Consider the following 22,731-nt stretch of genomic DNA (forward strand, 5'->3'; position numbering starts at 1 on the left):
AACTGAATGTTTAGTAGCAGTCAAAACAGAAAATAGAATGTTGAAAGAGATTAGAAAAGGAATAAAGAACAAACCAGAAAGCATTGGGATGTCAGTGCATAAATCTATAGTGTGCCTGTACCTTGAAGCAACCATCACCTTATCGCTAAAAATCTAAGCTGAATTTAAAAGGTATAAAAGAAAGCAGTCAGCTTGGTCAGGGGACTGAAATGGTAGAAGAAGTAAGTTCTCTTTGGCTTTGAAACAATAGGGATTTGAAGAGAGCCATGATAAAGACATTAACATCACAGGCAAAAGAACGTAAAAAACCAGCAAAACGGGTGTAGGTGGATGCTCTCCAGTCCCCCATTAAACTTCTTATCCCCTCCTTGTGACAGAGATATAAAAACAGAAAGTCCAGTGCAAATGAAATGAATTAAAAATTGGCCATCGGGGAAAAAAAAAAAAAACCCCAAAAAAAAACTGTCAGCAGGGGACCAACATCAAAAAAGGGAACTTCTAGATGGGTTACAAAGCTCCCATCAGATCCACTTACTTTTGATGGGACAAATATATAATAGCTGAGAGGTCTATGCATGACATGAAGACAAAAGTGGTAAATAATGGTTAATGGCACAGAGGTTAAAGAGATTGTACAATGGTCAACTTTAAGATTTTTTTTTTAATATACAATCATTGCTAAGTTGTATTTATGAGAACAAGGAAGTCAGACATCATTTACATTGCAAAGGATTTATTTTTCCCTTGGAATGAAGCAGTTCCCAAACCAGCTTAGAGACCAGTGTGAATGACAATTTAGTATGAATTACTGCTGGGATGCTGAAATAGAAGGAGTTAAAACAACCTCAAATACTCAGATGCACAGTAGTAAGCAGCACTTGAGAGATAAATTTATCACTCTACAAGGTACTGCCCAAACAGATACTATCAGACTTGTTCTTAAAGCTCTGCCATTGGCATTTTCTGAAAGAAGATTGGAAAACATGGAAAGAATGCAGAGAAAAAACACAATAAGTATTTAAAATTTGGACAAAATCTTTTGCTGACAGTGACTTTACAAATAAATCATTTCACTTTCGGAAAAGATCAAGTGGTAACTTGCCTGCAGTTTACCCACAAGATCATAGATTATGTCCACCATGTCTGACTCTCCAACTGAGACTGAGTGACATCCAAATCAACAGATATTTGGATAAATGCCTTTGCAAAGCACATGGGTTATGAAATGATAACCCCAAGTACAGAGTGAATGACTTTCTGCACTTAACAATGTAAATCTTCCCAATAAGACAATTGCCATACTAAGACACTGTTAAAACCACAGCAGCCCAAGCATTACCAAGATTTTGTGCTCTCCAGAGCAAAGAAATAAAGTGCCAGAAGACAAGAATACAGCTTTGCACAGTTTTCCCTTCAAAACACGTGGAACAAAAGTGGAGGAAACACTAAAGAAGCGTGCTTGAAAATGAGCAAACCATCACCAGCACTCTGGATTACAGGTTGGTTGGAAGTTATTGCCCTAGCATGATTTTGGAGACAATAAACAATTGGAAAACCAATGAACTGCAGAGGAAGAAGCCTTGAACACAGTTTGTGTCCAGCACAGCAGTGGAAAGTGGTCAAGGAAAGGTTGCAAGAAAACACCAGGGCTATCAGGGAGGTCTGGGCTATGCAGATGCTCTGCCCAGAAGGCTCTGGGTAATATGAAAACAGAAATAGTGATTTAATAGAACAAAGAGAAGGGAAATTGCAAGGAATAATTACTGCCTGCATATCTATTTTTGCAAGCTACAGAGCAAAATTTTTACTTCCAGAGGTCACATTCAGGCAAATTTAGTGCAGACCTGGCTGAGGAAATGAAAGTGTTTTCCATTACTCAGAAATTAGTTTCTCTGTGTTTCTTTAGGCAGCAAAATAAAAAGTGTTAGGGGAATTAGTAGATGTGTTTCTGCTTGGCATGGGCAAACTGAAATAAAATGTGTAGATATCCTTAAAGAAATTTAAATGGCATGGATAAATAGAGGGGGAAATCTGTGAAATGTAATGATCAGCATGTTTAGACTAGATGAATTAATGACACATTTGTGCCTTAAGCTCTATGAATGCATTATAAATACACTACAGAATTCCTTTTTTTCATTATGTATTAATGCCTATAAGTTACATATTGTATCAAAGTAATATTTAGTTAAAGTGAAATAATTTACTTATTTTTGCAGGGATGAACTGTTTCATGAACTAAATATTTTAAGAATCAATACTGTAAATGGAAGGTAAACAAAACAAAATGTGCCATCCTTTGTTGTTTCTTTTTTCATTCTCTGATCATTTAACATACAAAGAGAATAACTGTTGTTACTTATGACAGTAATTTGCACAATAATTCAAAATAAATTTCCACAAACCGAGGAAAGCAAACACTTTTACAAAACTTTAACTTGCATCTAGTATACTTTTAAGTCTACTAAAATGAAAAATGACGTGAGATTGTACTTTGAGCACCTATCACATTTACTCTTCTTACAGGACAAGGTGATGCAGCAGCCCACAGCTGAGCGTGGGGCCGCATCCCTGGCTGGGCTCACCCTGGGAGCAGCACAGCTGGGCCAGCACAGGGTGTCAAGACTGCTCTACCAACTGCCATCCTCCTGTCCCCATGCTCCAACACGTGACAGACCCATCCTTGTGTCCCAAGGAGAACTCCTGCACTGCTGGCTTAGTGTGGATCTGGAATGGGCTTTTGAACCAACCCCTGAATGCCCCCGTGGAGCAGCCCTGGAGCTCAGTTAGAAGATGTGCAATGCTCACTCCAGAGCCAAAGGGGCCATCAGTCCATGGAACTAAACTACAGCTAGGTCCAAGAAAAAATAAAAAGCATTCAGTGTAGATGTCAGGTCCTCAGCACCATCTTGCCCAAGTGATGATCTGTTTGTGCATACTGCTCACCAGCAGAGACAGAAGCTGCCAAAATTCCTTTCACCAAGTTTGTTAGGGGCATAGCAGTCTCATTTACTGCCCACATATACCCGTATTTGCACATATTTTAAAGGCTTCTCCCAAGTTTTTTTTTTCAACATAGGAGTTGGGCCATCAAGGCAATTATTGCTCAATCACTTGAGTCTTGCTGTGCTGAGACAGTAATTAAATATCCCTCAGTATCTGTAACCTCCTGCATGTTGATCTGTCTTTGACAAGGGCACAAAAATGTACAGTTCCCTAATTAGCAATCTAAAGAGTGACCCCACACTTTATTGTTTCTCTTCTAGTATCAACATGAACTACAATTTAACATATTCAGTAAAACAAACTGATGACAAAGAAACTTTTTAATGTGGATATATGCAAAGAAAAGAAGTCTCACACCTAAGTTAATATTTTCAAGGTAGTACTGCAAAAGTTTCCCAACAGATCGCATTAATTGTTTTTCTAAGAACTGCTTTCCCAACACAATATTTACTATCTCTTTATTGGCAAATAGAGCCCATTTTAATTGATATTTTATAAAGCAAGCACAATTCTAAAATAAAAATAATTGAACAATTATTTTTCTAACACCATGACTTCAAATAGCAATTATTGTCACAGCAATTGATTTCTTTCATTGTACTTGACAAGAACATTGTGTTTATGATTATGATGTGCTGGGTTCAGCCATCCTTGTGTTAACTGGTATACACATGACAAGCAGCTCCAAAGATTTCAACAGAATTATCTGAAGCACAAAGCATTGTAAACATAATATTAGAAGTCTGATGTGTATGACAGCAGTATATTTTTTTAATGATTAATTAAATTGCTATGAATAAGAAAGTTTTATAAACATCATTATAAGTAGGACTATTTCAGTGATTAACACTTTAGAATGATTCTGGGAATGAAGTGTTTCAATTCCAAATTAAAATGTGTGAAGATTTAGGGAAAAGTAATCTTGGCTAGCAAGGAAGTAGGATATGCAAATTCTAGGTCATGGTAGCACAGTGTGTGGGGTCAGGGAAATAAATCCTGGCTGTGGAGCCAAGACATTTCAGCCAGGAGTGCTGAATTCCTGCTCAGGGAGAGGCACAGCCAGTGAAAGGCACTGCCAACAAAACCAGCATCACCCTCCAGGTGATTCAGGAATGTCCTTTTCCTATTCCTGCTTGTCATGACAACACCACCAGCACCAGCAGCTCCCACACTCCATTTTCTGGAAGTGATAAGCCAAGAGCTGCAATCTTTCCCTCTTCAGCTACAAAATGTCATTGTTGCACAGCCTTAAATATGACAGGGCTTTTTCCATCAGCCTAGATCTATATTCCATTCTTGTCCCCCACAGCTTCTTTCTGAATTAAAGGAACCCAAGGAAAATGTAAATTCTGTAATCCAAAAGCCACACAGGGTTCAGGCACTCAGTTCTTGCTTTCCAAACTGCAAACTTAAAGAAATGCCTGAATATGAGATAAAGTATCTACGATGGTATTTAAAACTCAAAGTATTACCAAAAATCATTTAAATGCAAATTTGTATTTATTTGTGTCTCAAATGGAATTCACACAAGTTAAGCAACAAGTTTCAAGTTCATTTGAAACTAATTACACGGATAATTCTTCTTATCCAGATGACTGATTAAAATGTTATTTTTTGATGCAGTCCTGAAAATCCATATATCCCCATAAATAACTCTTGCTTAAAGTGTCTCATGAAAGTCATATAACTTCCCTTAAAATTCTCTTCTCACATGTCCACAACTACCAAACTTATACAAAACAGATTAAGAGTTAATAAGAAATATATATTTGCTTTCTAATCTGGTCCTTCCAGACTCAACACTGTATTTGGTAAGAATGCATGGAAAAGAGTATCCACATTATATTTGTTTTACTTTGTCATGGTTAAAAACATGATACTACCAAAAGAATGCTGCAAGTCTCCAGAGCAGCACATTAAAAATTACTATTAGAAATATCATTAAAATAACTTTATTGAGTCAAAAGAGTAAAATTAAGTAAAATTATAAACTAAAACTTCAATAATGGTATAAATAAAGATTCACAATTTAAGCTCTGAATGCATAATAGGAAACAGGGAGATTGGAGTATTAATGGTGTCAATAGCATTTTATATGAGTAAAAGTATTTTAAAGGGCAGTTTAAAGTAAACAGTTGCAATGAAATCTAAATATAATATGTACTAATTTGTAAGTCAGAATAGCTACTATTTTTGTGCTTAATAATTTATTAATATATATTCAATACAGAAAACCAACTTAATCCTTCCTCTCCCAAAGCATAAACTCTCCTGTAACAGTTTAAAATCATCTCTGACAACTGCCTCTGCAAAGCCTGGGTTCATTGGTCTTTCCTGTGCAGTGAAACATCAAAAATCTTCCTGAAAGTAAAGATGAAAGAAATGTTTGAACAGGGAATTTGTAATTAGCAGAAAAATTATTATGAAAAAAAGTATTGGCAAATTTTTTCATTATGTACATGTGCCACAATGTCATAGAGGATGGAGGGGAGCATTAAATTACTTTATTCAATAAAATAATTAATAAAAAGTAACTATTAAAAAAGCACACATTTTTCAGATTTCTATTTTCCTACATACATAATTCATGCATACATCCACAAAGCTGTGGGTTTATGTAAAATATACCACAAGCTGCTATAACGAAGTATGAATGAATGATCAATTATACAAACAGTCTTTATATTCAAGTAAAAAGGGAAAATGGATGCAGTGTACACCAAGATGCTATTGAGAGACCAACATTCCCATTTAATCTGCCAATCCAATATCAGATTAAAGTGAACCATGTAAAAGGACTCTGAAATATATTACACAATAAAGGTCTAGATGTGAAATTTTACCCTCTGTAGTTCTTCCTCTCACCTTTGAGGCAACAAATAAAAAAGATTTACAACCAAAATGATTTAATCATATGTAAAATGAAATTAATCTGCACTGAATAAATAGAATATCACACCCATGAAGCGTGATTATGTTTCTTTAGTTATGGAAAATACTTTAATATTTTGTACAACTTTATGTGTTTGCCCTTCATGTGTGAAATACTCCATATTTCTCTCAATAAGTGATTTGCATGTAAAAAAAAAAAAAGTATATATATTTGTCCATTGAAATTCTGGTCAAATCATGAAATACAGAATTTAGAATTTTCTGCAGTAGCTTTCCAGAATAATTAGAAATTGAATATATTGCTTCTATTACAAAATAGTTGTGCTTTCACTTCTGTTTTTTTGCTGTGATTTATGCTAATTTAGGATTTAAAATTAAGGGGCAGGGGGGTGGGGGGAGAGGGAGAAAGAGTCATTTATTCTAATTACTATCAGCTAGTGAATTTAGGAATTGTCACCGATGCTAAATTTCAGCCTTCCAAACCAAGAGATTCACATTATTTCAAGAAAATTTTTTCAGTATTTTTTCAATATTTTCACCCATTGTTATTTTTCACTGCTCTCTCCAGTACAGCTATTATTCTTCAATAATGCATCAGAGAAATATAAATATGCTTAGAAAGCCTCCATACCATGTCAGCATTGTGTAGCATGATAGACTGAAATATAATGAAGAAGTTTAACACATTCCAAACAAATTTTCTCTTCAATCTGTAACCTTTCCAATACTTTTTCCAAAGAGGCAAATACACTGAAATGAGTAGGTGTAAAATGTCATAACTTTCCTTATTAAAAGTCCTGTTAAAATTCAATTTTCCTGAGGACAGAGCAAGGATATTTAGATTTCCAGGCCAAAGAAGCATCATTCAAGAACACTAAAAATTCTATAATTGTACCGGGTAAAGAATAAAAAGCCCCTGATTACCCTCAACCTGATATTAGAATTTCAGCTACTAAAGACTGAAAATATTAGGAAAGAAATATAATTTTCCAAGTGGTTAGTGTTTGCCTAAAATACCACCAAAAAATCACTGAAAACATAGAAAACCAACTATGATATAGAACATGATTGAGCCATATATGAAGATTAAATTCAGATTAAAAAATTCAGATTAAAAAATTTAAATAGATTATACAACTAGGTTTTGCTGTGTAATTCTTAGTGTGGCTTTTGGAGTCCACAGTAGAATTTCTATAATTTTGCTTATTTTTGCAAAACATAGCCATCCCTACCTTGGATTCCAACAGATAATTTAGAAAGACCACAAAACCTCCCCCACAAAATACTTCCATTTAGTACCAAGAAATTTTACCGGAATATTTGCATTAATATTCCAATACAGAAGATGAATTCCTTTGATTTAGGATGTCTCTTCTAAAAGGAATAATCAGATTTAATATTTTCAGACGTATGGAATTCACAGCATAGCATGCAGTCTAGCACTGTCTTTCGTCTCTCTCTGTGATTTATTTCAGCTGAGCACAGGGACCTGGAATATTTCTGCCCTGCCATGAGGAGATTGCTCATTTCTTGGCTGTCACTCAGTGCCCAGCCCATCACACCGACCCGCCTGCAGAGACAGGGGCTTGACAAAGCTGCTTGTCACCCGCTGTAATGGACAATGACACCACTGCCTGAAGGAAAACACTAATGTTTTTACTTCCTTTATTTCTTGTTATTGTTTCCCTTCATCAGCTTTCACCCCACTTCACCGTATTCCTCACATCTGGGAGCAAACTCCTGAAGTTAACTTTGCAAGTGGTACATGTCATAAGAAGACTGAATTCCTTCTCTTTGGAATTAAAATGACAAAAGCAAAATTTCAAGTCCATTTATCACAGATGAAAACCTGTTCTATTTCTTTTGCTTAAAGTACAGTGGACTGAAGTTTCATAAAAAAGTGACCAGGAAGGATTAAGCACTCTAGAAGAAAAATTGCTGTGAGCCCTGATGCTGTTGAAATCTAAGAAAATAACTCACTAACTGGATTTAAGAAAATACATCACAAAATGTAGGAAATCAAAACATAAACACAGTATGAATCATCTATGATGCTTCTTAGGATACAAAATCCAGTGTAGCTCTAGAAAGACACAGCCCTGAAAGGAGAAAACGCCAGAGCTTCAAGAGGCACAATGAACACCTCTCACTGTATTTGCTGCATAAAGGAAGTGAGACTTCCAAACTTTAACTGCACTGACTTTAAGGAATGAAGAAGCCCATACCTGTTTTATACACAGGCACACAGGCCATCTTCAGATATCTGAGCGAGTAATTTGTGTTTTGAGGAACAGTGTCTGTTGAAATCACAATATGGTGAGCACTCACGCACACTTCCAAATTACTCAAAGGACAAACAGAAAGATGAAAACCAGGGAGAAAATAATGGAAAACAGTTCTGTTCACTGACAGATTAAGTGACTCATCCCTCGTTTTGAAGAGCAACTGATCCAGTGGTACTGAGGAATCTCCTTTGCCTGCAGGCCAATAACAAGTGGCTGCCTTCTCTGGCAATGTGAACACACCAAATAACTCCAGAGTGATGACAAAGTTTCTGTGTGATTCAGAGAGCAGAAGACACAAAGCTACATTCAACAATTCAAAATAAACATTTAAAGAAAGGAAACCCAACTCAAATTGCCCTCCACAGTACAGACACGCTTTTCCCAGCAGAAGTCAAACAGCTCTGTGCTTCTAAGTGAGGTGAAAACTTTTAATGCATCACTAAGTAAAAATCAATTTTATTCTAGCCCCAAAAGTAAAATCCATTTTGCTACGATAACATGATTATCATATTACTAAAAATATTCTAATTTTAATTTATATGAGCTCTGGATTTTCTGAGATTACAGCCATGGTGGACGTGATCTGATCCTGACACACTGGTTTTTGCCTTTCTCATAGAGATCAATATTTGATCTCATAAAGATAAGCACTCCAAAATCCAGCACTAATTTACCATCCTTCATTCCAATAGAAACAAAACATGAAGGCAGGGACACAGACCAAAGGATGCTGGTAAAGAGCAGGAGCTCTCCCATTGCTCTCTCCCCCAGGGTGGTGGATTCAAGCACTGCGGCTCCAGGAGTTCTGACACTGCTGAAATGCAGCCACCCCCTCCCACTGCAGGCAGCACACAGTCCTTCATGTGGACTTAATAAATCAGCATCTGCTGCAATTCCTGTTGTAGCTCATGCTCATCTTTACCAAAATACTCATCCTCTCCTTCTGCAATAAGCACTGGGTATATTTTGAATATTGTTTTCTCTCACGCTGCTCACAGAAAGATTTAACAGTAAGAATTGTACCCCTGATCCTAAATGACCATAATTTTTCATGGATTTTCTTAAAGCACACACAAAAGAAGGATTTTCAAACTTTCAAGGAGTCCATATTGTTTAATATTGCTCTATTTAATAAAACCTGGCGACTCTGTAATTTAGGACAGTATGGAGAAATGTTACAAAAGTGACTAAAATATTCTATTCAGTCAATCAGCTTCACCCAAAGTACCAGAGGCAAGAGAAGTAATAGCTCTAGATGCTCAGAGAACATGCATGATGAGTTAGTAGCTGGCATAATGCATTTGAAAAAGGCTTAAAAAACATAGTTCTGGCATTTGCTTATCACTTCCTATCACGAGTATATTAACAGCCAACCTTTATCATCTGTACCAATTTCATGCTTGCCTGGCTCTTGATTATGAGATTTAACCACATTTCTTACCAGAACTTATGCTTCAGATTCTTAATACAAATAATTACCTGGGAATTGCTTGAGTACTGTTATAAATTCTGTTACATTGTTATAATTTTATTTAAAGGCAGGTATAAAAATCAAGTGTTTCTTAGCTCTCAATTTAGGATTAACTCAAATCAAAGATAATAAAAATAAAAAATTATTGAGTAATCAATATTCATGTCTGTTAGATATGATCTAAATAATATTTTCAGAAAATAAAGCTACTTTATATACCCTTATGAAATGTCTAAAATGTCCTGGCACCTATTTAGCTAAATCCATTTATTCATGTAAGACTTGAAAACACTGCAAATTTCTTTATCCCTTAGAGTTTGAAACAAAGTGCCATACTTTAGGAAATTGTGGATTTTAGAAGCCCAGGTAATACAGAAATACACTTCCTTTAACTGTGCATACTGTATTTCTTCAGTGTAAGAAAGATCATTCACATCTCCTGACTGAAATTTTCCAATGAGATCTGTACTTCTTCAAAGAAGGTGGAAAGAGAAAAAGTCACAGACTTCTCAATTTGTGTGGTGACTAAAAGTCTTCAAGGCACTGAGCACAGCAACACAGATGCCACACTCTCTAAAAGACAGTTTGGAATCTGTTACTACTCATACTGCATTTTTATTCTTAGAGAAAAGATCACTGAACCAGTAGCTGCAATAACACCTTCCAGTAGAAAAAAAAAAGAAATTAAATAGGGTGGGGGTTTTTAACAATGCATATCATGGTCTGAAGCACTACAGTTTAAAGAATATTCTGCTTATTTTTTCACTATAACTTCTATTTATCTTTATCTTATCCTAGAAATTTTTTTTGTTCTAGGATATACAATATCAGTATCTTGGTAGATCAAGCATTAATTGCAGAGCTAATCATACATTTTGTGCTTTATTATGTATATTTTTAAACAAATTCCTTACACAATAATTCTTTTAAAACAGTTCATTTTGATATAACAGGACAGTTCTAAAAATGCCTGGTTTGATGCTTCTGATTCAAGCTGTAAAATATCCATTTCATCTTTCAGTCTGGAACACAAAACCTATAAAGGAACAGTTTTAAACTGTACTTTTGCCTGGATGTTGAATACCTGTTATTGTCAAATGGGTCTCTTTGCTGCTCTGGCCAGGCAGGGTGAACAGCATTTTGCCACAACCTCAGAAATAGAAATGTAATACTGGATGGGAGAAATGCAAAGGCAGGCTTACCAAAGCATGTTGAAATATGTTTTGTTATCAAGCACATTCAAATTGTCTTTAAACACAATTATTTTCTCCATCAACAATCTTTGTAAATATGGCCTGGGTTATTATTACTGTTACCACCATGATTTGCCACAGTCACAATACACCTCACTCCCATTCAGTAAACAAAACCAAACCCTACAATCAAATCCAAACCCACACAAGACAAGAAACAAACCCTTATTAAAATTATTCTTTGAGGCTACAAACCGTTGACATCCTACCTGTGTATTTACCCAGAATAAACTGCATGAGACAGACCATCACACTGGGAGAGACAATTCCATGTACACATACAGGTGGCTGCACCACCCAAGAGCCTTTAGTTCACCTTTTCTAAGGCTGCACCAGGGCACAGAGCACAAGCAAATTGCTCTTAGTTTATCTCTGCTGCTTGTGACAGGATCCCTCTGGTCTGTTGTACTTGGATAGACTTTGCTTTCTTCTATATGAGTTTGTAATCTAAATGTTTGGATAATCATAAAAAGTTTTAGAGCTTGCTGTCTCCCCATGAAAAAAAAGAGAACAAAACCCCAAAACACAAGAAAAAAAAAAAACAAACAAAAAAAAACCCCCAAACACCCATAACACCTTTAGGCAACTGACCTTTAGGCAATCCTCTGTTTGTGGTGAAAGAGGAGAAATGAGATATTTTATATCACCTATTAAACTCCTCCCCATTAGCCAATGCCCTGGGTACAGGAAACTTCAGGTTCTGTTCATTTCTGTGCCCTTTTTGGCAACAGCAATAAAGAGAATTTGGAGCATTCACAGTATTTAAGAGTCTGATTCTTTAGGTACACCTCAGAGCACCGTGATTATAGTCAACAGAGAAGCCATAGTGTTAACTTGTGAAGTAAAGTCATGGCCTAAAAATACAGAAAAATGCAGGTCTGATGGACAGACCTGTCACTGTTCACATTTTGTGTACACTTCATGGTTATTGGGAAATATTTTCACAGCAAGATTTCAAAGGACTGTAACTAATGTTACATGTTAATGTTGTGTATATTCAAGTTTGTGACATTTTATAAGACAGCTGAACTTTTTAGAAGTCTTTCAGGGGAGTTTTGTTCACATTCTAGAATAGCTGTTCATTTGCAGTTGAAGCCCATTCCTGCATTGCTGCCATAACCAATCTCAGGCATCAGCTACTGCCTTTCACAATCAATCTCTGACACATGAAAGCATTAGTAGTGATGTGCTGTGCTTTATTAAAAATAACAAGCTATTGAACAGAGCCATCATTTCAAATAATTCCATAGAAGTGTTTATAGAAAAACCACACATATGAATTAGAGTTTAGCTGGCTTTTCTTAATTACTGTAATATATGGTACAAACCCAGCTAATTTCATGAAGTGTGAGGACTGTACCACTGAATATATATACATAATATATATATATAATACATATAATATATATAATACAAGATTCCAGCAGCTGCCTTTAATTGGACTGGACCCTCCACTGGTGCAAATTAGGGAACACAGTTTGAAGGCCTCCTTTCAGGCATTTCTCAAGATTCAGAAGCTGGTTAAGATACTGGTTTGATGGTAAAGAGTCATCAGGACCTCAGCCAGAAACAAAAAAAGCAATTTACCTGAAGAAGGTGACAAAGAACTGCACCAGATCCATGATGGTATTGTGCTGTGAGAAGGCAATCTGCAAATAAAACAGAAGTAAATTACAACATTTTCAGACTCAACAGCTCTTTTTAGGCGAGGGCTTTATGGCTCCATGGATGATTACTTTCAAGTGTAATTTCAGTCTAGTCTGCACACACCTGCACTTATGATAAAGTGAGATGAGCAACTAATTCCCATACCCTTGCTGGTATCAAAACACAAACAATGGAATATAATACTTTTACTGAAGTAAACTTAATATAAATATCCACTTACTATGAATGATAAAAATAATATGAAAAATATTAGGAAATCATATTGTTATAAATTGTCTTGTTTATAGTCAACTGTTTTGACCAACACCATCTTGCATTTTAATAACACCACTGAAACAAGGTTTTAGAGAAGACAAACAACACATAGAGCTTAAAATTAATGCATTTAAAATATTTTAATTGTATAATATTAAAATTAATGCATATGTTAATTTAATTTTTATAAAAGATAAATCTGGTGCATAATAAAACAGTTTCAAAGCAAATTACTTTAAAGGCAATGTAATAAATATTCTTTTGGGCTACATTTTTACAGCCTCACCAGAACATGCATTAGTTCAGCTCCTTGCTGTAATTTTTGTGACTATTTAAGAATTATCTCTAAGACAGCATAGAGACATTCACACTTGCACGCAATACAGGCTATAATTATTTCTGTAAGTAATTTTTGCTAATGTTAAGAACAGTATTTAATATTTATGTTATATCTACAAATATCCATGAGTCCCTGTCTTGCTCAGTTTTTCAGTCTATAATTATCAAACTATAGATACAGAGAATATTCTACTTTGAATTGTACAAAGTGTTTATCTAAGTATATTTACACTCTTTTCAAATAATTGTTGGGTTTAGAAATCCTGGTGCATTTAAGATCTGATGTTGACTAGTAATTACACCAAATTACTCTGAATCCCTTTCATAGCTTACTTGTGAACTTTTGAAATGATAATTCATGATACTCTAGAATTTACTTTTTAATTTTTTTTTTTTTTAATTTTAGGCCAATAATGTTTTTTACAAGTATCATACTTCGGGTGATTAACTAGAACAAGGAGAGAAAAACATGCCAGTTTTGGTAGAGTTCACATTTTTGTGACCTGTTGAAATATTCCTTGTTGAAGGAGCATTTAGATTGTGCATTAGTACAAGTATTTTCATTCAAGGTGTCAGAATTACTTCACGGCCTCTGTGAGTCTGGAAAGAATTCCAGTCTGCAATCAAACCCTGAAATCTGATCACAATCATACCAGGAAAGTTTCACCTTAACCTTTTTTTAAGAAACTATAGCACCTCTATTTCTCTTTTCCAACACACAACAAAAATGAAGTAAGCAGATTTACAACATTTCAATGATTTTATATCATTATCAATAGTTAAATGATTTGCATAGTCCAAAGCTCAGGGATATAAAGTTTTTGCACAAGAATGGACACAAAAAGAATGATTTCACATTTTCCAACTTCTATTAATCTAATAATCTACTCAAGTGCAAAGTTCTACTGCTGATGTCCATTTCCAAATTTATGGAAGAATTTCTGCCTGTGGCACTGGCTTGGTTGGTTGTATGGGATTTTCCTAAACATACTCATACTTAAAAGCAGAAACACAGTTAGATAGAAAGTTTAATCCCAAAAATAATTTCCTATTTTAATCAAACTTCTTCTAATAATTACATTAGAGTTCATGTTTAAAAGATTAACTACAATATTTTCTGAACAGTATCATGCATCTTTGACTAATTTCAACACAGAATATTAACAAAAAGAATACATATTTTAATTATAAGGAGACCACAAAGATGCAAGTACATGTCATGAACCTAGGACTGATACAAAGAACCATAATACAATTAAAAAGATTCATTTCCTTTGGGGTTTTATATACATATGAATGCAGTTGTCTCTTTGCTTGTGCCTATACAGATAAGGGACAAGAAAAGTTCTTTGAACCCAAGGCTTTCACTTTGGACTTAAAGATACCGAAGACAAATATCTCTTTTATTAATTTGTATCATAACTTAGAAGTTTTCAGTTTCTCCAAAACATCTAAAAAGCTTGTGGTTCCCACAAACATTATCTCTATCTTCCCTTATAAATAAGGAAGATAAATATCCTTTCAATCATTTCCTATGGAACAGAACCAAGTGCTGTGCAGAACATAATTTTTTATAGTAAAGGATAACCTTGATGAGTTATTGCTCTTATTATCATTACTGCTATTGTTGTTGTGAATTGCAATTGTATTCCATCAGATCAAAGTAACACCAATATACTACAGAGTAAATGTAGAAATCTGCAACAGAATGAAAAGATTCTAAAGTCAAATGTGGGGTTTACAAATATATATACATATAAATATACATGTATACATGTGATTCAGCTCAACATCTTAAGTGATAGAAAAGCCTATGAAGAAAAGGCTGATGAGTGATAAACTAACTGTGGGGATTTTTCAACAAACAAGACATAGCTATCTTTTTTATCTGCCACATCAAAGTTTGTGAAAAATATGGTTTTAAAAAAAGCAAGCAAACAAACATATTTAACAATACATGGCCAAATTGGAAGACAAGGCATTGCGACTGCAGGCAAATCCTTTATAGCAATTAAGGATTCCAAAGTCAGATAAGCAGCAGAATATGCCAGAGAGCACAGACAAAAGGATGCACTGCAATCAACATTTCAGCGCATGGTACCTCTTAACTTTTCATGTTTTGGTTACGCTCACGATGTAGGAAATACACTTTACACTTAATAACGATGGATAGGTCTGTTGAAAGAGGAACAACTTCTGAACAAAGATTTTTCCAGCCTTCAGAAGTTAATGCCTGCAGGAATGGATTAATTTTTTCCCATTGCTCCGGTTCATCTTTACCTTGACTATCACATCCTGCAGCAATAGAGTCCTAGAGAACAATAGGTCAAGATCTGTTCCATGACAAAAAATGAGACAATCTTCAAAGTTTAACTCAGGGATAACTTTCATATGGAAATAGCAAGTCTGCCCTTAGAACTTTGTATTTTAGTTTAAAGATATAGGTGTCAAGAAGCCATCTCCACAATTCTAACACCACCAATTGTGCAAAAGGAAAAGGAAAACTAGGCACAAAATCCAAATTGCACTTTTGCAGAAAACAGGAACCCAATCCAGGAAATGTTTCATATATTCAAATAATGTACACAAAAGCAATTATAATCTGTGCTCCATTTCATGACATTACCCACTAAAGCAAACTCCTATCTGCTCAGGCTCTCAAACCATGAACAAATACTTCCGTTAACACAATTTCTCCATCTTCCACTGCTAACAAATTAAAAATGAACAAATAACAGAAAGTAAAATAAATACATGGCAAAACTCTGATAGAAGGTCAATTATTAAACCTTGAAACATAATGCAATAAGGTCAGACATAACCCAAACTAAACTGCCTGGACTGTGTTGATTATGCAGACTTAAATCCTGCAGAATTATTACTTCCTTCAGTATCATCAAAACCGTAATTTAATTTCTGCTTGGATAAAACTATTATACCCTCCCACACTGGTGCTAGGTATGTACTGAGGCAGAAGAAATGGATACTGACTGAACATAAAGGCTGACATTTTGGTGTCCAACATCTTTCATACTTTCTTGAGGGACGCTTTCTTACTGAGACAACTTCAGACAAAAAATATGAAATCAGCTGAGGAAAATATTTGTGTAGATCGCCGCATTTTTGTGTATATACAAAAATGGAGTTTTGTGTATACACAACATTTTTTTAAATAAGGAAAATGTAGAAGATCAAACACTGTGATAATATGGAATGAGGATGCTAGAAAACTTAAACACATAAATTCTTACATTTACATTTCATTGTACAAAGTGAAGTTTAGATATCTACTCTGCAGAAACATGACTGCAGAGACCCAAGTATAAACTGTTTTAAAGACATTACTATGTATTACATAATCATCTTGGGGCAGGGAATGGTACCTATGGATATCTTCAAATTCAGTGAATACATGACTACTGAATAACCAGTAGTTACAAATGAAAGGATACTCTGATTTATTCAGTTACATATAAATACAATTATAAGGACAATTATATACTGGGATATCTTTAGAGAGAGTAAAAATGGTTCTGACTCTTCCTTCCCATTGGACTTCAGCTATGAAGAGTGGCCTGAAAAAGTGAGAGATGGACAGCAGGAAATTGTCCATTTCCCAACAGAAATATTTAACAGGCAAAGCACAAAGTATCTTTTCCTTTCCCTTGGAAAACAGAAATTCCAAGAGAACACACTAAGGAAAGGACAATATCACCAACAAATTACATCAAAATAATTATGTCTAAATAAGAGAATCATTAAACTCTTGCTGGCTAAAAGTGCCACATTTATTCCATATACTGGCTTTCCTAGAACATGAGAAAGAAATTTTGAAATGTATCTGAATTTTCCCATGTGGAGTATACTGATCTTGTCCCATGTGTGAACCTCATCTAAATTAGTCAGCTAGCTTACAATAATCAGCAGAGATAGGAAGGCACTTCATAGGTGAATGACTCTAAAATAGATGTGGAACTCCCATAAATTGGAAGGAATTGCCCTATGGAGCTGCCATTTCTCTCCACTAACAACACTGGGATTCTGTGATTAGTTTAGATTATAGACCTAATGTCAAACTTAGAATACAAATAATTTTAGGTGAGATAAATTTCTCCCATGGTTTGTAAGTACTCACGGGGTATTTCTGTAAAACAGTGTAATGATCAAATAGGCAAAATAAATGTCTGTTGCTGGGATTAAAAGATCTGAGAAGCAATATGAAGCTAAGTGGTTGTTGCAAAATCCTACTTCCTTCTGCTGTGTTAATGCCTGTAAAGAATTCAGTCTGATGTTGACAAACAGTCTTCCCAGATGATAAGATTTAGTGATAATGAAACTTTCATACTGATAACTTAAACAGAAAATGAAAGATAACAAAGAAATTCAGACTTCACATCAAGATTTGATAAACAGCTTCCTTAGATTATCTCTGCATGCTGCAGCCCTGTCTCTCATGCTGGCACACATTACATTATCAAAATGTACTACCCTTCATTTCTCAAAAAATGTAATAATTACAGGATATTATTTCCACTATTCAGAGTCATAAGAGGCTGAAAGACAATCTAGTTTTGTATTCAAGTAAGATGAAAGACACTCTTAAATAAGGTTATAACAGCTGAACTTTTTTCCTACCTAATAGGCACTTTATCTATTAAATTCAATATGCATATTCCACTTCTTTATTCAATTCTGTGCTTGTGTACACATATGAAGAGACATATACCACACAGAAAAACCCAATATTAATAAACTCCAGGAAGTGAAGGAGAGAATGTGGGGGAGGGAACTGTTATTTAACTTACAGTTTTATTCGGCATGCAAGGCATTTTCATAATTATTCATATGGACATTATCAAGAAAATGAAATATTGAATATTAAAGTCAATGAAAAAATGGAAGAAAATTAAAAGACATAGACAATAGATAAATTACATAATTCAAAATTAAATAAAAAATAATAATAATAATTGTCACAAAGACCTATAGTACTGAAAAGTTATTTTAGACATAAATCTTTGCAGGATTGAGTTATCCTACAAACTGTGTGAAACAGCAGATTTCTAGACAACATCTTTCAAAACTCTGATTTTTAAAAGCCTGCCTAGATTAAACAGACAGGAAGAAAAATTAGAAACAGAAGTGAAGGGAATGAGGTGAGAGAATTTGTCAGGCAGAGTTGAATGATTAAATTCTACTACAAAGAGAAGCATTGCATGACAATATGGTTTTGTTTGTCAAGCTACATTAAGGAAAAGCCATTTTTCTCACTTGCTAGAATTGAATTTTCCTTTCAACCCCAGGTTTCAGCCTTCTTGGTGTGCCTTCTTCTGACATCTTATAATGACTTGATAAATTAAGGAGTATCCCATTAGGAAAGCTGCACCTGTTACGGAATGTGCTCTGATCACCACAGAGTCACAGAGGCAGGGATAGGGAGGAACATCACAAACTGAGGTCGTTCAACTTCCCACTCAAAGCCAGGCTACTGCCAGCACCAGATCAGGCCAGCAGTGCCCTTTCCAAGGTAAGTTTTTTAGAGCTCCAAGAGTGAGCATTCCACAGCCAGTCCAGAAAATTTGTTTCAACACTCCATTGCTAACAAAATGAATTTTTTCTAAGATTCAATCCAAATCTCCCAAGGTGCAGATTCCACTTCTTCTTGTATTATGGAGTTTATAAACAGAAAAATGTCCTGCATGCAAGATATTTTTCACCTTTCCTAAATAAATTAGTAACTTTACATGGAGCTATTTGAATGACTCCAGAAACTAATATGATGGTCATGGCATTTAACATTCATGCCTATGTGTATGTTTAGAAACATACATATCAGAGATGGAAAATGTGCTGCTAAAAGGATAAGATTTTTTTTTCAAATTTGCCCAAGTTTTTTTATTTCTTACATCTACAGTAGAGCTGGTTTTGCTAGACAATCTACCAGTTAACAAACTGGCTGGTCTCCAGCCTAATAAAAATGATAATAAAATTTTTATAAGGCTACAAAAGCTGAACTGTTAAAACTTACGCAATGTTTTGTTCATTTTAGAAATCAAATACTTGGTTAGAGAAGGCAAAACATGCCCTGAATTTTGCATAAAGATCATGCCATTCAAAATAATGTATGCAAAACCCATTGTGAGATGACAAGAAAAGGGCAAAGCATTTTCTTAAACATGAAGAGAGTAATTTCCCAAAGTTTATTGTTATAAATGTAGAGCATGCTATAAAGCTGTTGGAGCTGTGGAATAAAAAATTTTGTATTTGCAATGGCACTTTTCTTGATTACTGTGGATTAGCATATTTATGAGGTTACTCAGCCTCAGGTTTAAACCCACAAATCAAAGGTTTATATCAGCATGGGTAATGGATTACACAGGAGTCCATGGCCTATGATGTCCCAGAGGTATCTGTCTTTCAGAAGATTTATGTATATAATGCCACTTTGTAGAAATTACACTTTCTGATCTTCTGCGTGGTGCTTGGTGACTCCCCTCTCTAATGTCTAAAACAACCAAAAAGCAGCAGTCTCAGTCAGCAGAGAAATTCATTGATGTATTTTCTTGTTCTCCTCCTCACCTTTTGATAAGGCCATGAAAGACAGAGGCTCTAATTCCTTGATGCACACAGCACTGCTACAATGAGAGTAGAAGTCACTGTGAGCATATTTAATGCAATTACTTCTGAAAAGAGGAAGGAATCTGCATTCCAGCAGTTACCCACAGCACAAATACCTGAATTTTGTTCATCTTATGAACACCACTGTGATAGAGCACAGATAAAATTTTTTTAAGTCACACTTTTTTTTTCTCCACAGGTGAGTGCTGATTACATTATTATCAGTGGTAAATACCTATTGACTTCCTTTTGGCTTCAAAGAAACCAGAATTTCAGTGCAGAATACTAAGACAAGAAATTGAAATGCTTAGTCCAGCCTCTCATGAAGGACTAGTCAAAAGAGAAGTCAGGTAGGCATTTTCAAAACTGTGTGTACCCAAGTGAATCTTTTTGATCATCACTGAGAAATTATGACAATGGAAGACACCAAAATCTCATTAAACTCTACAGAGAAAATGGTCTCCAGTTTCATTATTACTTTGATCTTTGACTGAAGATCCACATCTCATAAAAAAGAAAACGAAAGTATGCAAAGAAGGGTAAGTGAGTGGGGTTTACATGTGCATGAGAACGAAGAGGACATATAATAACTGATATGATTTAGAAGAGCCAACATAAAAAGGTATGAGGAAAAAAACTCAAGACAGATTAAGCTCTCTGCATTGAATGTTTATTCCAGTGGAGGAGAAGAGTGGCAGTTTGGATGTAAGGGATGATGTTTACATATCTATACAAGGGGCAAGAATTCTAACAGATTTTCTGCTGAAAGAACAAGAGACCACACTAACGTGAAAATATTCATTCCTTTAAATAAAGGGGAAGTGGTTGACTAACCTAAAAAGCACACAGCATACCAAGAAAGAAAGTACATAACATATAAGCAAGAAAATGAGTTCTATATTTCTCCTTGAACGTGATCAAAATGCAGAAAGTGAGAACTGAGAGTTTTACAAAATATTAAATTGTGAGGATTAATGGAATAAATTGTGATTCAATTTTATGTTAATTTTACTCTCTTTCATTTAACTTTTATCGATCACTTGCAACTGCTATTGTAGTTCAAGCTGTAATAAATTTGAAAAAAAGAAAAAAACAAAACAGATACAACTGTCAGCTTGAGACTTCACTCACCCTCGTAGTACATTCTGTAGAGTCAGGATGATGGATCACTGACATATCACTGAGGATATGCTGTCACAGTCAGAAGAGTATTTGTAAAAAAGTGCAGAGAAATGTGTAATGGAAATGGCAGAAACCTTTTTAACGACTTGCAAGAATTAGGTTGGGAAAGGTGGATGAGTAACTGGGTTTCAGGAAGACTCAGAATGCTGTGAAACTAAAGAGCAGGGCCTGCTCAGCTGAAACTGTTTTCCTATAAACAAGCCCATGCTGCCTTTTTGGCAATGACATGCTGGACTACACTGACAGAAACTGGCAACAGTCATTCCCAGGAAACCACAGCATTTGTACCAAAAGTTTTGAAACTGAATTGTAGAAATGAGAGAGAAATGAATGAATATACCACCTAGAACTGTGATCTGGAGGCTACCTGCAATGCTCAGAATGAGCTCATGGACGAGCAGCAAGGAACCTCAGTCAGATTTATTTAAATTCATACAGGCCCTATTGTTGAAAAGAAAACAAATATTTAAAGTTGTCAGCACTGAGTGTACTTTTTATTCTCACTTTTTAAAAACTGGATTTCCCAGTATAATTTCCAGAAGCTCTAACTGTTTAATCAGGCTTGTGCAAATCCACAATAACCATTTGTCTGTTGAACAGCTTTAACAAAATCAAAATCCAAAGAAAATAAACACTTTTGCAGCTAGAGCACTTCACGCCTTCAGAGAGAAAAATGAAAATACTTCTCAAGAGCCCTACATAATTATGATGCTGGCCGGCACTCTGTCAAGACATGGGTTGTGCCTTTTCCTTTCTCATGTTGAATACTTCATACCAGCTTAGGGCAGAAATGTTAAGATCTGCTTTTGGGGGTGATTGTTCAGCTATCAAGATTTTTTTCATTTGAGTAGGAAGAGAGAGGGTATCTGCATAGATGAATTTGATTTCAAAATAGTGAATATCATCTTCCGGCAAAACAAGTATATGAGTCAAGGCAAAGACCCTATGTGCAAAAAACTCACACTCAGAAAGATAAACTCAGTTTCTGTTACACAGACGTTGACTTTGGAATTCTGAAATGCCTCATTTGCTGTTCTGAATCTATATGGCAGGGGAGTAAAGCAGTAAGTAAGAAATTTATTTAGAAAAGTCTACTAAAGATCAGGATCCTCTATGCCTCACAAAAATTATTTCTTCTTTTAACTAAGGAAACGTTTCCAAGTGCAATCTGGCAAATTTGAGGAATGCTCTAACAAAAACTTTGTTTCCTAAAAAATAAAAGCTACAGAACGTCTGCATGTCCTGCATGGACAGCCGTGGGCTCAAAGATTGATTTTAAAAACAGTGTCCAAAATATTTTTTGATAAGAGAACAAGGGAGATGATACCAAAATATACCAGCTAAGGGAAAGACATAAAAACGTGTCCATGTTATCAGACATCACCAAAAGAAACAGAAGAAATTACTTATAAAAGCATCAATTATTCACAATAAGTTTAGACAAAATTTCTGAACAAAATATGGGGGGGTTCTGCAGAGAGCTAGGAAATTTGAGGTCTCTATTTCTCCCATAGCTACCAGTTTTCAAAAATTGGCTGAGCTGGTCCAAAAAAAAGCCATAAAACAGTTTTCATGAGCCTTTAAAGGAAAAATTACTTTCCTAAAATTTGAAAAAAAGTAAAAAGGTTCTGCTTAAAAACAAAGCAAAAAATTAAGCAAAAACTTGGTTTAACCCTGAAATTTTTTTTTTTTGCAAAGTTTTAGAAACTAAAACAATTTTTCTCCAAAAAATTTCCCATAAAATCATCATATTTGACAAACT

The 22,731-nt window shown here is 35.0% G+C and overlaps 1 protein-coding gene across 4 annotated transcripts in view; it reads right to left on the reverse strand.

Moving 5' to 3' along the window:
* ATRNL1 (attractin like 1) overlaps window positions 1–22,731 on the reverse strand; it is a 433,970-nt gene that overhangs the window by 205,215 nt on the left and 206,024 nt on the right. For all 4 annotated transcript variants that reach the window (XM_041461314.1, XM_041461315.1, XM_041461313.1 and 1 more), the window contains exon 25: window positions 12,495–12,556. In XM_041461314.1, coding sequence (XP_041317248.1) covers window positions 12,495–12,556 — 62 coding nt within the window. The remainder of the gene's footprint in view (window positions 1–12,494; window positions 12,557–22,731) is intronic.

Source organism: Pyrgilauda ruficollis, unplaced genomic scaffold (genome assembly GCF_017590135.1).
Source record: "Pyrgilauda ruficollis isolate IOZ18807 unplaced genomic scaffold, ASM1759013v1 scaffold15, whole genome shotgun sequence".
In the NCBI taxonomy this organism is placed as follows: domain Eukaryota; kingdom Metazoa; phylum Chordata; class Aves; order Passeriformes; family Passeridae; genus Pyrgilauda; species Pyrgilauda ruficollis.